Source organism: Cryptotermes secundus, unplaced genomic scaffold (genome assembly GCF_002891405.2).
Source record: "Cryptotermes secundus unplaced genomic scaffold, Csec_1.0 scaffold172, whole genome shotgun sequence".
NCBI lineage: Eukaryota > Metazoa > Arthropoda > Insecta > Blattodea > Kalotermitidae > Cryptotermes > Cryptotermes secundus.
In genome coordinates, this window is record NW_019721518.1 from 25600 (window position 1) to 43690 (window position 18091).

At 37.1% G+C, this 18091-nt stretch overlaps 1 protein-coding gene across 1 annotated transcript in view; it reads right to left on the minus strand.

Annotated features, from left to right (window-relative positions):
* LOC111875428 (A disintegrin and metalloproteinase with thrombospondin motifs 18-like) overlaps window positions 1–18091 on the minus strand; it is a 194462-nt gene that overhangs the window by 12600 nt on the left and 163771 nt on the right. The window contains 6 exon segments of the mRNA XM_023871673.2: window positions 1794–1911; window positions 5096–5222; window positions 6274–6394; window positions 12900–13027; window positions 14868–14973; window positions 17689–17898. Of these exon segments, the coding sequence (XP_023727441.1) occupies window positions 1794–1911; window positions 5096–5222; window positions 6274–6394; window positions 12900–13027; window positions 14868–14973; window positions 17689–17898 (810 nt within the window).

The following is an 18091-nucleotide window of genomic DNA, read 5'->3' on the forward strand; positions in this document are numbered from 1 at the left end:
ATCTTCTTTAGGGTACAGTCTGCTGGAATTTATCTCTTAGCTTCTGCAGCAAAGGACTGACTTTGAAGAGGGCACTGAAGCCATTTATGTTTGCCTTCTTCCATTGGCTATTATCATTCAGGGGAAACACTGATAGAATATTGAGAAATCTGTCATAGAAAGCACATCTGGACAAATACTGAAACCCAGTATAAGAACTGTACTCCATCGGCTTTGAATGTTTGATCTTTGGCTGATGAATATATGTAAAATTACAATAAAATATGTTTATATTTCTGACAAGGTGATGATTGTCCAACCTAAAACTAGAGGTAGGGTTCAACTTATTCTGGGCCCTCAGTTCAGCTTCTCTTTTTCTGGCCTATAAATCAACCATTTCATTTTTTATTTTTTCTTATCATTTCTTTTTTGTAATTAGTTTAGGATAAATAAAATACAAAAAAAAATACTTTGGTTCACATGACTCATAAAAGACAATCCCTCCTTCACTGCATGGGCACCTAATATAGAGCAATTGCAGGCATGTGAGCCACATTCATCCACTCTGTATCATTACCAGCCCCTGCTGTCCTGTCCCTTCCTACGGCCATATGGTGGACGCAGATGGGAAAGCTGATTCATTTTTGACAATTTTATACCTGATGAGTGAATATATAATTCACTCATGAACAAATGAACTGCATTTTAAGAAATGAGTGCATTTGGTTATTGTACAAAATGAGAACAAGAAGTTCTGGGAAGAGCTCATCACCTGCCCTCCTTTGAAACAACATGGACTACACAGAAAAAAGTGCCTCCAAAAAGTCTTCATTTTTGCAGGAACATGTTTACAGAGCTCTTGCCTATCAGTGATAGCAGGAGACACAGACTCTCCTTTGGTAAGACATGGACCACACAGAAAATAATGTGTCCAACAATTTTTTTTATTAGATTCTAAAGGGTTCTGACAATGGTGGATGACACACAGAATTACTGGGTTGAAGAAAGCAGTCTTCTTGGATTTGGCACTGCTTTCTTCATAGTCACCACCGTGAAAGCCTCAAATCTTACATATTACTGGGTTCTTGGACTTTTTCCATCCTCTGGAACTCTAGGTAATAGAGGACACGATGTTTCGGAAACTGGATCTGTTTCCGTCTTCAGGTGAGGAAGGAAGACACCTACTCAGTTGGGCCCCTTTGAAAGAGCTAATCTCAATCACTGGTTCACTGTGTAGGTGTCTTCCTTCTTCACCTGAAGATGGAAACAGATCATTTCCAAAATATGTCTTCTATTACCTAGAATTCTGGATGATGGAAAAAGTCCAAGAACCCAGTAAGTCTGTGCAATTTTTTTATTGTTGCATGTATTCGTTGCCATGGGAACACGTTTACCAAGCCCTTGACTGGCAGTGATGGTGGGGATACACATATAGACACACAGACAAAGAGACTGACAGGGGGGATTTACGAAGTATGTTGTTGGGATGGGTTCATATGCCATGATATATTCGTACATACCAACCTTCATAAAGATTGGTTCAGGCATTCAGAAGTCAATAGGGGGTTAAACATACAGACACACAGAAGGATGATCTCATAAACCTATTTCTATTTATTTTTTCAAAACAAGGAAAGCAGACTAAAATTAAGATACTTATGACTGTGTTTGATCTAAGCAATGATAAGGCGATGGAATGGAACTGTGCAATAAAAAAGAAAAAGCACTATTAATTCTACCTTACATTAATAGAATAACTTAATTTTTTTTAAAGATAGGCATATATTCAGAAATATGCTGATCTATATACTCACATAAATTAATATATCCTCTTTGATTGGTCCAGGGATGCGGACTTTTTCCCAGTCTCTCTCTCTTTCATAAAGTGCAGGTGTGCCTGCCACCAGGTACTCTCCAGCTAGTGTGATCTGTCTACATAATTAAGTTTAAGGATAATTTTAATTAACTTGCACAAGAATGCCTTTATTCAGATGTGGATGTTAGTAAGTCTTGCTACAGGCCGCGCCATAGCTCAAGCGGTTAGTTGCTGGCTTCCCACCGTGGCGGCCTGGGTTTGATCCCGGGTCTGGTCAAGTGGGATTTGTGGTGGACAAAGTGGCGCTGGGGCAGGTTTTCTCAGAGTACTTCGGTTTCCCCTGCCAATCTTCATTCCACTAATTACTCCACAATCACCCTCACCTATCATCTGGGGCTGGTACAACAGGTCAGAAGTGGTCGCAGTGCAAGGAACTTAGTCCCACCCCACTAGCAATAAAAAAAAAAATCTTGCTACAAATATATAAATTTGCAGTTTGTGATTATTTCAGCTCAGTCCATGAAGTATTATAGCTAAATAAACCAAATGCTTACCCCTCATGCTTTCAGAAAAGTGCAAATTATGCTGACATCAAAAGTTTCATTACTCTATCATCTGATCTCAAAAAGTCTTGTGAATGAAAAAGCGTGATTTAAAATAGCACTAAAACAGTAATTAAACACACAATCTGCTCTGCTGATGAACATTCATTGCCTAAAGAATGAATTATACATTTAAATCTTGTGTATATAGCATAAGTTGACAGTACTGATTCCAAATTGATCTATACCCAGCAGCTACCAAAGGTCCTGTTAACACATCCTTGTCATATTCTTGTTTAGCAGAAAGTTTGCATCCCAGAATCTGAGCTGCTTACGCCCTGAGAGTTTTAACCAATGAAAAATATACTTCATGTGATCTCCACCAAACAATGCAGCACCTTCCTTCCCTTATCACAAAGGTTTCACTTGCCCCTGAGCTTCCTCTGGCCTAGGTGGAATTATGTCACAGAATTCAGCTACAGAATTCAAGTAAGTCATGCGCTTATTTGAAAACTAAAAAATGTAATTATTTTTTCTTATTATTTACATCATGTTGTGTTATAAAATCAATGTACTGGAACCACAGACACAGCAATGAAGAAAATTAAATTTAATAAAATCTATTAACATGAACAAAAATATCAACTGTTTAATCAATCTAATTTTCTTTTTTAACCATTACATGATTCAGATGCATGGATTACCATCACATGGTTTGTAAATAAATAAATAAATAAATAGAATTAATTATTGCTATTGAATTACAGAGCTAAATGGATCCATTTTAACAAAGAAAAATGTCATAATGAAGTACTGTGTTAAAAGTTAAAATATAAAACACAAATTGTAGTGGTTTTCTTAGGTGTGGCATAGGAAGAGTGTATAGGTGCACTTATGTGAAAAGACTAAGAGTGTTCTTTAAAGGTTATTTGTGAATCTGTTTTCTTCTATAAATTTGTTGAAGTAGCATAAGTACATACATAATAGATTCTTGGGTGTTACCTCCAAGCACTCCTATTAGCCACATCCCAGACTCATCACAGCAAGCAATAACCAACTTGGTAGATCCAACAACAATAACTGAAAACTTTACTACTTTCTATTCTGCACCTACAAAGAACCTACAAGCCAAATTACAACTATGACATAAATTGCACTCTACCATACATCCAGGAATCATTACTTCCACCAGATATGATACCAGCAACTGTATACTTGAATACTACATCATCTCCACTATATACAAGATATTTCACCATTTAACGTCCCTCTTCTTTTGCGTCCTTCCTCCCACTCCCTCCTTGTCTACAGTTGGGTGCCATGTGATTTTATAACCACATCAAAAATATCGGGAGTGGTGTGAGGATAGAAACAGGAATAATGTTCGGGTGCAAGTTTTACGGATTCCACTCTAGGCTTAACAGGCCTTGCTCTGATGAGAGAGGGTTCAATGAAGAAGTCACTGGACCACAATTCACTAGTGAAACGGTGAAATTAATTTATTGTTAACAGCACTACACAATATTACACAAACCAGTGTGTTTAAGCTGATACAACTACTCTGGTACACAACTGTACTGTTCACTGCTAGCCAGCAATAGTGAGTAATACACAACACCCAGTGATGCAAACCAATGATTACAATGAATACAATGATCAGCGCCATCTGAAATCAGCCTTTAAATACTCTCAAATGATGTAATACTTACAGAACCTTCCACATATACATTTTGCTTGAAACTTCCACACTGTTCTACAAATTGGGAATGTTCTGGAAATTTCTTTAGTTTGGCTGGTGGGAGGAGTAGCTGATACACATACATTGCCGGCTATCATGGGATTGTCTCGAGTTGCAGTAGTCCTTATCTAAACATCCCTTGCTACCAATTCTCACAATAGTTACTGCAAGACTGAGTATAATGCACCTTTAGTACAAAAATGGTATTAAGTCCTAAGTATTTATAAAAACTAAAAATTTATTTTGTGGCTGGTAATATTTAAGAATGATGCTGGTAGGTAATGATCGCTTACAATCAGCACGGTATAATACACCTTATATACCCATATTATACATACACTGCTTCAACAAACTTCCACAAGAGAACAGATCCACCAAAAGTACATATATTAAAATCTCAATAAACACCGCATTACTCTTGCTACTTACTTGTACATATACACCATTCTTATACTACACTTAACAAGCCCCTCATTATATTTCATCTACCCTATTTTAACATTTTTAACGATTTAAGAAAACCACTATAATTTATATTTTATTTTTCATCATTTATGACAAAAATTTATTATGATATTTTTCATTGCAAAAAATGGATTCATTTAACTGTGCAATTATTAATTAGTTTATTTATTTACAAAGCACTTGATGATGATCCGTGCATCTAAATCATGTAGCGTTTGAATGGGGCAAAACAGATTGTACTACTGATATTTTTATTAATTTCGATAAATTGTATTAACATTAAATTTATTTTGTTGTTGTGTTGATGACTCCTGTACCTCAAAAATATAATGTGACTATTTTACGTACCACAACGTTAGAGTATCTTTATGTTTATTATACTGAAGAAGCTATGCTAGCTCTACAGTTTATTACATTTATTTTTAATTGTCATACAATAAATTTATAAGACTAATAAACATAACCTCAGTCTTCCAGTTGATTGAAATGCCTCTTATGCAAAATACATTGCTATGGAACATTTATTTACTCCACAAGAATTAAACAATTGTTTACCGTTTCCCGTTCAGGAAAAATTTTCCAGATGTAGCACTCCCAATGCCAATATAATTCCTCGAGTTCCCAACCTCTTCAACTTTAATGTTTCTGGAGCCAGCAGGGATGATCACAACTTCCTTATAACCTGTATAACACACAGAAAACCTCATTGTGAAACAATTTATAAATGTTTGAAGACATAACAGTGCTCCAGATGTCAAGGATAATGTTACTGCTGACGGTAAATTCTCAAGTAGCTAAGAAGAAATACAGAAAACTCTCTATTATCTATGTGCAACATTATTCTCTTTGGGGATTAACCCCTGAACTTTTAGAACCCCTTAGCTATATATTATAATTTCTATATGATTTAAATATTGCCCTTTAAATCTGATTTAATAATTGTATAAGTGACTCCTTACAATGATCTCTAGTACAGTGTACATCTTCTCACCCTATAGCAAACCTCTATTTTACTACTTTAATGTTTTAGGTACAAAGAAGGGTTACTTTTTTCTATTGTCTCTGTTTAGTGGCCTGTAACATGAGCAGTATGTAGGTAAATAAGTGATTTTCAGGGTTGAATGAAGCAAGGATAGTGGGTACTTGAAATCTTTTGGATTAACATTATTTTCAATTATCCATGCTACTTACCCCCACCATGGAGCCACGCCATAACTCAAACGGTTGGTCGCTAGCTTCTCACCGTGGCGGCCTGGGTTCGATCCCGGGTCTTGTCAAGTGGGATTTTTGGTGGACAAAGTGGTGGTGGGGCAGGTTTTCTCCGAGTACTTTGGTTTCCCCTGTCAATCTTCATTCCACCAACTGCTCCACAATCACCCACACCTATCATCTGGGGCTGGTACAATACGCCAGAAGCGACTGCAGTAAAAGGGATTTAGTCCCACCCCACTAGCAATAAAAAAATTATACCCCCACCATTACTATATACAATAAAAAAATCACTGTATACATAGCCTATCTGTTTTGAGATGTAATCTTGTCAGTTGCTTGCAAGGACTACAAATCTCACTCAAGGCAGCTAGTTCCATAGATATAGATTATAAAATCTGTCAAAAGACAAGCTGTGATTTCATAATGCAGTATAAAACTAACTCCACCTGAATTAGCAAATATTTCCTTTTATGTTCTGGCAAACCTAAAAAATGACAAGACACAATATGATTTGTGATCACCTGATCCCTCTCTCTTGGAGTACACCCCTTTCTGAGTTTCACACTGACTCCCATCACCATGGCAAATTCCACATCTATCCTCCCTGGCACCAGAATCTACTTCCCAGTCACAACCGACTCGCTGAAACAGAGATCACGTTTCAAAAGGTGCATAGCTATTTTAGCTTTTTCACATAAGCAATAAATTGTAAGCCAAAAGATGCATTCTCCCTGCACCACAGAAATAGGAATTTAACCACACTGATGTACTTCCAAATGTTATGGGTAGATATTTTCTGCAAAAATGAGTTTTGTTTCATGTCATGTAGTTAGATATGTGTACTGAGATATATTTCATTAGGAAGATAATGCAACATGCAACTATAATTGAAGATTTTGCACTGAAGTCATCCTGATAGCACAGAATTTATGATTGCAGATTTTATTGACTTTCAGAATGCATATATTGCTACCAACCAATTTTTATTTTATGTTAATAAAGGTAAGGTAAAATGAAATGTAAAGTAAGTAAAAGTAAAGCTATCCCTGTAACAGGCCGTGAAGACCCATAGGGTTGTGAGACGTTGAGGGTCCCACAGTATCTAGACAATCGGCTCAAAGATGGCGGTAAAGTTGTCAGCCTTACGTGCCAGCCGCGCTTTACTCCCCAGGAAAATTATTTAATTATTTAATGACTAGTGGGAATCCATTTCTTCTGTGTTATAAAATGGTGTGGATTTGTGGGTCATTATCAATATTCTGGAGGAATCTTTATCTCAATCTTGAGGACAGAAGAAAAGTTAATAACCATGTACATGACTGCACCATGTCAAAACCCACATTTACACAACCTAAATTTATACTGCTGTGAAAATCCTACATTGCATACATCTAGCAGGATGCATCAGTGCACTAAAAGAAACATTTTTAATAATACAGTACAACACATGCAGTAAAACACTTCATATACAGTACAACAAACAGTTTAGTCCTGAGGTTTACATCTCTTTCATATTTTATTCATTTTATAAAAATGCATTCATTTGAGCAATTGTCCTTCATAGGTGAATGAATGGATGAATATGCCAGGTATACAGGCAGAACGCTAAGTATTATTATTGGTTTCTGTAGCAAAACTTTCAGTTTTTCAGATTATACAGCACTGAATGTCAGGATCACGGCAAATAAGAAATAAGACAGAATGTAGAAGGAAGTGATCATGGTCTAATTTAAGGTACTAATCCTTGCCCCAATGTCATAAGAAAAACCATACAAAATCTGTCACCATATCCAATCTCCATGCCAATAAACCAGGGATCCTCTGAATGCCTACCACTTGACCACAACATTTACTATATGAGAGTGTTCTCATATTATTTATGATCACCTGTTAAGCCACCAATCACTGAATGCAGCACTCCTATATTGTAACACTGTATGGATATTTTACTGGTTTCCTGATTGATAGATGAAACAAGCAATATTGCATGAATCACACCTACAGGGCCTTCTCTGTCTTGTGGCCAACAGGAAACAGACATACCACTACCTGCATTTATATCCAATCAACAGGTATCATGGATAAAATATAACTTATTTAACTGACAGACTATAATTAGACATAAGCAGGCAGATTTCACAGACATCACCTTCACATATAATTGTCACTAAAGTAATATGATGACTTTCTTTTCATATTCTTACAGTACATGCAGTATTTCCTCATTGACCACCAATCAGCTGTAATAGTGCATGCATTAGTTTGAACTTTGAAACTGTCTATTTATGTATGGCATTAGTGTGAATAAAATCTGAGTTTTTTTTTTTTTGCTCATTTTCATTGTGTGTATCAGTTTTGTGGTAACTACTGCTTCTTAGAAAAGAGGGGTCACCTTACTTTAGGGCCCTTAAGATTAAATATGAAGACGATTATAAGCAGTAAACCTCAGAACAACAGGGTGGCACATAAAATGATCCAGTATTTAATCTATTAATAAGCCTTTACTTCAATTACAATACCAGAAACTGACATAAAAGAAGAAAAACCACTGCATGGAGATTTACCCTCTGTGAATCAAGTGTATCATATCGTATAGCAGGTAGTGCTAATACCGCTACAGTTCTGGCTACTAATAATAGGGTTGGACACTGTTTGTACTTTATATTACGCTTACTTTCAGTCCTTGCTATTATATGGATTGATATTCTGGAGTAATTCAGCAAATGTAAATTGATCTTTAGGTTGCAGAAGAGAGCTATTACAGCTATGATGCAAATCCCGAAAACTACTAGTTGCAAACAATATTTTAAATATTTACACATATTACCCTTACCATGTTTCTATATATACGAAATTTTAGTTTACATTAAATCCAATTTGAATCGTTTTTACAACCAATTCAAGAATACACTCATATAATACTAGGAATAAAGATGATTTGTTTATTGTTCCATGTAATATTAGTCTATGCATAAACTACTTTAATAACATCAGACTTTGTATGTTAAATCATTTACCACATTATTTTAAAGAGATACTAGTACTATATAAGTTTAAGAATGCTTTGAAAAAATTCCTATTTGATCATTGCTTTTATAGTATAGAAAAGATTTTCTTGTTTAGGGAAAAGTCTTAGTACCTGTCATTTGTAACCATATATTTTAAGAATAATGAATTTGTAGGTTGTTGAATACATGGGAATGTCTACCGTTTAGCTTTGTTATTTATTCCATGAATTAGGTCACTATGTGACAGGGAAATATTTTCATGGGTTACTTGAGGGAGATCAAAATTTGCAATGTGTCTTGTGCTGGGACAGTGGGATTAGTGCATTAAGGTGTGTTGCTGTGTTCTGTGTGCATTAAAATTAATATACTAGTGTTATTATTATTATTATTAGCCTTATTTTATTGTTTTAATTTACTATAATGATCAAATATTGTATATAGAAAGTATTTGACTTGTCCTATATCATGGGTGTTAATAAAATGAATGAATGAATGAATCAATCAATACGATTACCATTACATTTGGCAACTTCAACATGAACTGTGATGATGTTGATTACCTGATGGCACATATCCTCAGTTTTCTTGTTGCAGCCCTGAATGATTAGTGCTCTCAATTCTATTACTGTTTGTGACTTTTTGGAAAATCTTTCCCTTAAGCAATCCCCAAAGAAAATAGTCAAATGGGTTTAAATCAGGACTATCAGGGACCAGTTCTGTCCATATGCAAAACGATCAGGAAATCGGTTTGAGATAACATGTGAGTTAGAAGTGTTATGCAAAAAGTCCAAAACAACATTTGCTGTGTGCAGCCTGGTTCCATCCTGCATGAACCACCAAGTTTGTAATGACAAACCTGTAGCAAGAAGGTGAGGCATAAAAGTATTGCGCAACATGCTTAAATAACACTCACTGCTCACTGTCTCTTCAAAGAAAATTGGCCCTAGCAGTCCATGACTTGAGATGCTAACCCACGCTATAATTCTCGGTGCATGATGCACCTTCTCATGAATCACATGTGGATTCTGTGACACCCAAAATCGCACAATTTGTTTATTACCCACAACATCCATGTGGAAGTGTGCCTCATCTGAAAATCAAAACTTGTCAAATGATACCTCATTATTCTGAGCCCAGGCAGCAAATGCCATTCGTTCAAGTATGTTTCAAACAGTGAGTTTAGGCAACACAGTAATTTTGTATGGATTCAAATTCAAATCATTTTTCAATATTCGTTGCACTGATCATCCGGATATCCCTAGTTGTGCTGCAGCCTTCCTAGTTGATTTACTGGGGCGTCTTTGCAGCGCTACTCTGACAGCATCAACATTCCCTGGAGAACGCCCAGATGAAGGCCAGTGATGTTTCATCTCCAAAAGTGAACCATCATTATTATACTTGAAGAAAGTAGTCTTCTGGGATGTGGCGCCATGTAGATGTAGTATTGACTGACGTTTTGGAGGAACGTATCGCCTCCATCTTCAGGATAGAAGAAAAAATAAGAAAATCCGCAAGCGAAGAGACAGTGAGAACAGGTGCAAGATGGAGGCGATATGTTCCTCCGAAACGTCGGTTAACACCACATCTACATGGTGCCACATCCCAAAAAGACTGCTTTCTTTATAGTTACCACCATGAAGATCTCAAATCTTACATTATTAAACTTGTTATACAGTTTATGAATTCTTTTGCATGAAGGAGCCCATTGCATCTGAAAATGGGAATGAAACCGCCTCTGTGTTACCACAACATTTCTTGCTTCAGTGAAGAACAACAGTTTTTTATGTGTTGCTCTACAGACAAACTTCCTTCATCTGTCATCATGTGTAAACTGACAAAGGTGCAGGAACAGCATGATACTAGCATGCTTGGGAACAGTAAATACCAACCTCCATGATCCGCTGTTAAATGTTGGCATACTACAAAACATAGTTCATTGCGTGATTGAAAAATTAATCACTCACTCACTCATGTGGCTGAACCCTTCTTGAGAAGCTGCCAATTGTGCAGCTACTCAAGAACTTCCCAGCATTTTATAGATCTTGATGGCTCATTACCAAGTTCACAAGAGCCCTTCACTTGTCCCTATCCTGAGCCAGGTCAATCCAAACCATACCATTCCATCCTATCTCTCTAAGATCCATTTTAATATNGCACACTACAAAACATAGTTCATTGCGTGATTGAAAAATTAATCACTCACTCACTCACTCATGTGGCTGAACCCTTCTTGAGAAGCTGCCAATTGTGCAGCTACTCAAGAACTTCCCAGCATTTTATGGATCTTGATGGCTTATTACCATGTTCACAAGAGCCCTTCACTGGTCCCTATCCTGAGCCAGNCGTAGTGAGATACGACGTAGGGAAGAAAAAATTCCTGAACAATTTTAATATTTTTAACATTTAACATTTATCAATATATATGATAAATATATATTTTAGTTATTTTAATATGAAGACAAGGCATGCAATGAACTAGTTTAGCGTAAATTGAATAAGCACCTGAAGATGGCACTTTTGTGCCGAAACATGTAGTGCGAGTGAGAGGAGGAGATAGATGAGTGTATGCACTGGAAGACGGTTGAAATAAATCATGGAAATTCTATCTCTTTGGGAACCACTGAATAAACTGTCTTATGTAATAATACATTTTTTCTGTATTTGGGAAGTAACTAGTTTGAATTTTGGCAGGAATAATGGTCATACTGGCTAAGGAGTTTCACGATTTTCCTCAGAGTCTCCAAGACAATTAAAGAATATTGACTCAAATTAGTCCTTGACTGCTTCCTTCAAGGTAAAAAGTAAAGCTATCCTTGTAGCAGGCCATGAAGGCCCATAATGTTTGAGATGTCAAGGCTCCCACGTTTTCTCTAGACAATCGGCTCACACGTGGCGGTAAGGTTGTCAGCCTTACACGTCAGCCGTCCTTCCCCCCCCCCAAAGATTCCTGGTACTCATTTTTATTAGAGGCTGAGTGATCTCAGGTTCATAGTGCAGCTGGAAGGTTCAGGTAAATTGAAAATCTGTTCCAATTAACACTTTATTTACCAGTAAATGTTACTAATCATCAATAAATTAAATGTTTATGGATATATGAATTCCATTAGTGTGTTAACATGAGACTGCCACTGGACTATATCTTGAGCCAGCTAGATCCAGCCCACACCCTCACATGTCTTTTCTTCAAGATCCAGTTTCATTTCACCTTCTTGTCTATGCCTAGGCCTTCAGATCTTCGGTCTATAACTCTGTACACATATGCTACATTTACACCCAATGCATGTTATGTGTCTCATCCAATTTGTCTTGCTTTATTTGAATAATATTTGTCGAAGAGTAGAAATTAGGTATAGCTCCTTATTATGCAGCGTTCTCCAACCTCCTGTTCCTACCTCCTTCTTAGGTCCAATGTGCTCCTCAGCACTCTGTTCTCAAACAAGTTAAATCCTTTAAGTTGACAGACCAAGTTTCACACACAAAGTAGCAAGTAATATTACAGTTTCGAATGTCTTAATATTTGGAATAAACATGAATAACTGCATTTAAAAATCTATAAGGCAAAATACTTGTAAGGTAGCTTCTTAATTCTGAGCACAGTCTAACTTGTTACATGCAGATAACATGAAGACATCTGGAGTATTGAACAGTTTCAGTGAATATTTTCAATCATCCAATTTCATCACCATGCAGTCTTTGATGTACTATTACAACCGTTTAATCTGATTATTGACATCACTGTTATTAATCATTTAGCAGCCTCATATATTCATCCAAGTCACTTTGGGGCTCTGTTCATCATCTCATATACTAAAAAATGCATTTCCAAAACTTGGTCTGTTTCAGTCTTCAGGTGAGAAGCTGGGTAGGCACCTACTTATATTGTTTAGAAAGACATAATGTAAATCACTGGACCCTGCTGTGCTCTTTCAGTATTCAAGGCTATGGACGAACTGCAGTAACTCAACAATCCTGAAACCAATCTTCTGTTTCAGTGAGTATGTGTAGAAGGGAAGAATAATGGGATGTAAACAATTAAACAGGGTCAAGCACACTGTTACGTAAGTTTTTATATATTCTCAATTATGCGATTAAATTCCAGCAATTCATAAATGTTGAATACTGCAGTATTCAGAACTTACCCTGCAGATTCCACTAATGCACATATCTCTTGTGCCAACATTACATGGTGTTCCATCCATCACAGTATCTCCCCAAGGGACTATGACAGTGTCATCTGCATCTGCACAGTAGAGCTCACAGGGTTCCACTAGAAGCAAAAATATGCAAAGTTTAGTAAAGTTCAAATACTTGCACATTTGTTTTGTTAAGTATATAAGTTACAGGCAAAGGTGAAGCACAGAAAAGTAAAATTATATCTCTGACAAAGCAAGATATCATTAAGGTGTATTGGTGACATGATGCTAAAATTCCTCAGTTCTCAAATCTGGGCACTATATAAAAATAATGCTTTGGTGATTTCTCCCCAGCAATAGCATCTCCCACCCCCTTCACTTCCAACTCAAATTCAATGAAGTTAATGGGAGTTGTGGGACTATTCTGGATGTTGTGATAAAGTGAATAACTTCTGATGCCCTTTGTGTGTACCATCTGTAGCCATTCACTAACATAGCTAACTGTAGCAAGAGAAAATTATATTAAATTATTCATAGCAACATAATGAACTAATCAATTTTTGAACAGAGAATAAATCCATACTTGCTGCAAAGCAAATTACATTTAATTTCTTCAGTCTTGACTTTTGATGATTTACTCAGTAACAGAAGATGGAGTAATAATTACTTATTTAACCTTTAACGTCCAAAGTACCCCGATTTGGCCAATCGGGCATTTAAACTTCTATAGTGGAAGTGCGTGCACACGCACTAGTAGAAATGCATGCACAGTCCTAAATATTTATTTTTAAGCATAGTAATTACCAGCCAGACTTGAATAAAATCCTAACAGAGGAATTAAAATGATATCTAAGTGAACAAAACAAAAAAGAGTATACCTATGGGTTATGCCCAAACTCATCCATAAGCCAGTACTTTTATTGTAGATTCTGCAGATTAATGTGTTAAAAATATACAGTAAAATTCGATGTACATACCTTTCTTGTTATTATCTCCTTGATATGTATATAGGCTGAAATGAAACTACAGTATTCGATTTCACTATGAATGCACAGAAAACAGATCACACTCTCTCAGCCACGATGGAACTGTCTGTTCACGACCATAGAAAGGTCAGTAATCTCTTGCAGCTATAACAGAAGGTCTTAGCACTGGAGAAGGGACCCCTCTAGCTTTTTCTTGAATGGACATGCTTTCATTCTTCTGTCCTTTAGTCAAAAGATTCGAAAATCTGAAGAGTGTAACAAAGATCTAAAATTTTCCAGCAGAGAACCATTTTATTGCTTCCATCTGTTTTATGACACCAGGGACTGCTAAAATATGTCAAGTGTTACAAGCAGGAATGAATTTATAATGCGGAACAACACTGTGAAGAACAGAGAAGCCATTTTTAAAGTACGCATCAAAATTAAAAGAAAAAATTGAAAATAGATTAAAACTCTTTGTAGTATAAAAATTTTCAAAACTTCTGTTATAATATGCGACACTATGTTCTTTGATGATACAATGTTAATTCTATCCATTTATCATAAAAACTGTGTTAGATACAGCATTTTTAAACACAATACTTAAAATTGTTTAAGTGCCCTAACAGGATCGGACATTTAAATGCAGAGTAGGCAACGGGCATTTAAATAAACTCCGGCCCGCTCAAGCTTACCACCATTTCAAAAGTCCGGTGTTTAAAGGTTAAAAATTCACAATTGTATAAAGTTATTTAAAATTCTGTGTATACCTTGCATAATGAGCACATGACAAAATGAAAGGCCAGAATGAAATCTGGATCAGTGACAAATTCCAAACAGATCTGCTACAAACTTATGAATGGTTGAGGCTCTGTCAAGCCCCCTATACAGCAATAGAATTACTATGTCCAAATCATGCTTTGTTTACTAGCTTGTATGAACAAGCTAACAGTCAACAGAAATTAAGAACCAACTGCATTATAAATTAAAAAACTTAAATAGTAATTACTTTTGTCAAAATAAGGAAGCCATGTATACTTTCTGCCATGAAAGTCTTGATCATTAAAACTTGAACACTGCATAGCTCTGAAGCTTGGCATCCCATCTGGACAGGGCTGAAAAATACAGATGAATGTGTAGCAATTTTAAGCTTCACACAAGGAAAAAGAATTCTCCAAGTCCCTCCTTTTTACAACCTTGCTATGGCTATTTCAAATTTGAGTTCTTTTTCTTATCCCTTCAACAGGCCGTGGAGGACCAGTGTTGTGAGATGTCGAGGGGTCACACATTTTCTGGAAAATTGGCTCACACATGATGGTGAGGTTGTCACCTTTATGTGCCCTTTACCCCCAGGAAGATTCCTGGTACTCATTTCTGTTAGTGGCTGAGCTGACCTCAGGGCCACAGTGCGGCTGTAAGGATTAGGTCAATTGATAAATATGTTGACTTCATCGGGTTTTAAACCGGCGATCTTCTGTCTTGCAACATAGTTGCTCAACCAACTATGCTACAATGGGCACCTATAAATTTGAGTTAAATGTTAGGAATTTACTGGAACATGATATGGGGAAGGACACTGCATGGAAGAGTAGAGGGAATGGGAGAGACTGATGACAGATGCTACAACAATGAAAGAAACAGCACAAAGTAGTGATGATTCCTTTCTGACTCAATGACTCCTAACCATTTGCTTATAAAGATGGTAGCTGCAAGCAGAGACCACAACCAGGACAGTCTGTACTGGCCAAAATGTGAACCAGTAATTTTATGAATGCAAGGCCAGTATTTAGATTGAGGTCTTTTGGATTTTGATACCCTATACTTCATGTACAGGCTCCAAAAGTGACCCTTCCTGTTCCTGGTTTCATACTGCCAAGATAAGACTGTCTCTATTTCTTGACCCTTGTTCCCTGGCTCTAATTTACCAGTTTTCTTGTTTCCTTGAACCTAATCTTTTCACCTTAACTCTATAACCCAACAATATCTCACCTCTACTATCTTCTACCTTGAAGTTGGAGGCAGCAGGCTCCCCTGAAATGTTGGTCATCATCAACAAAATTACATGGTGTAAAAATCAAGATCATTATCTTAACTCTTATTGAAATGAAGCCCTCAAATCTTATAACTAAGCTAGTGCTTTGTCGTTGGGCTGCCATGCAACAGAATCCTAAAATCTTTGGATTTGAAGACTACCTGGGTATCATACAAAGCGTGAAAATATGATGCATGGGCTCTTGGGAAGTTGATGCAGATTTATAAAACACATCACTAAAATTAAAAACTACTTTATAAACATTTATAAATAATCAAGTAATCTGACACCCCTAACATTTCCAAACCATCAGATTTTTTTAACAAAAATATACTAGTTTAACAAAACATTGACACAGTACATAAAACATGCTATTTGTTTCTAATCTATATATATCAAGAAGAGGAAATAAAAACAATTTAAGCTATCCTGAATACTTTTACATATAGAGCAGTGAAAGAAACTGTGCTAAGCCAAAGAACTGTAATACTACAAGGGTGAGTCAAATGAAAAGCGTAAACAATTTTTAAATTTAATTTACTGAATGAAAGCAGTACACAACTATATCATTTTTCTACATAGTATCCATTTCGTTCAATACAAGCCCTCCAGCGTTTACAAAATGTATGGATTCTCTAGAAAAAAATTCTTGTGGTTGCCTGCGCAACCACTCATGCACCGCCTGCTGTACCTCTTCATCAGAACGGAACTTCTTTCCTCCCATCGCCTCTTTGAGTGGCCCAAACATGTGGTAATCACTTGGGGCTAGGTCTGGTGAGTATGGCGGATGTGGAAGACACTCAAAGTGCAAGTCTTGGATTGTTGCAACTGTTGCACAGGCACTATGGGGCCGAGCATTGTCATGTTGGAAAAGTCCACGTTGCTTTGATCTGACTGCAGGTCGAAGATGATTCTTCAAGAGGTCTGAATATGAGGCACTGGTGATAGTGTTCCCCCAAGGCATGTAGTGCTCCAAGAGTATGTCTAGTTTGTCCCAAAAGAGTCAGCATAATCTTCTCTGCAGATGGCTGCGTCCAGAACTTCTTGGGTTTTGGTGATGAGGAATGACGTCATTCCTTGCTCGTTCTTTTGTTTCCGGTTGGTGGTAGTGCCCCCAAGTTTCATTGCCAGTAATGATTCTCAAAAGGAAGCCATCACCTTCTGCTTCAAGGTGCAGCAGAAATTCTTCACAGGCGTCAACACATCCATGTTTCAATTCTGGAGTCAGCTGCCATGGCACCCACCTTGCAGACACTTTGTGAAACTGGAGCACATTATGAATGACATCGTGTGCTGATCCGTGACTCATGTTAAGCATTTCGACTATTTCATCCACCGACACTCAGCGATTCTCCATCACTAGGGCTTCAACTGCTGCAATAGACTCAGGGGTCACAACTCTGTGTGCCTGAACTGGGAGAGGAGCATCTGCCACAGATGTCACACCATTTCTGAATTTCCTACTCCACTCTTACACTTGTGGCTGTGACAAGCATGCATCACCATACTGAACCTTCATCTGTCGATGAACTTCAATCGGTTTCACACCTTCACTGGTAAAAAACGAATTACAGAACGCTGTCCTCTTTTCGTGCATGTATGTAGTGGAGCAGCCATCTTCAAACCGGCACTGAGATGGCATTCTGTTTGTCTGCATTATACTGCCACCTATAGGATACTCTTTATAGCATTGGTAACATGTCTGCCAACTTATAGGACAACGGCGCGATATTTTGAATTTTTATCTCAGTTTTACGGCTTTCATTTGACTCACCTAAGTAATAATATTTATGCCTACCTCAGTGTTGCAGATTCTGTATCTTCGACGTTCACCCACACAAAACTTTCCCCCGAAAGCTGGAACTGGATGATCACACTGACGTTCTGTGATAGAAACTCCAGCACCACAAGTCCGTGAACATTCACTCCACGGGCCCCAGTCACTCCAGCCACCATGGATTGCTTCTGGCCTTTCACCTATTGTCACACACTGTTGGTTCAAGCACCACTGTAACAGCAGCCATCAAACTAGCACTGAACTGTAGTTAGAATCATATACTCTTTATGGCTGAAACTGCAAGACAATTAGTATCTCTCTTAAACTGACATCAAAAATAATTATTAGCTATTTAAAATATTTTCCATGCCATTTGTTTAAATGTAGAATCAGGAACACTTGGTCAATTATTTGCAAATGGTGA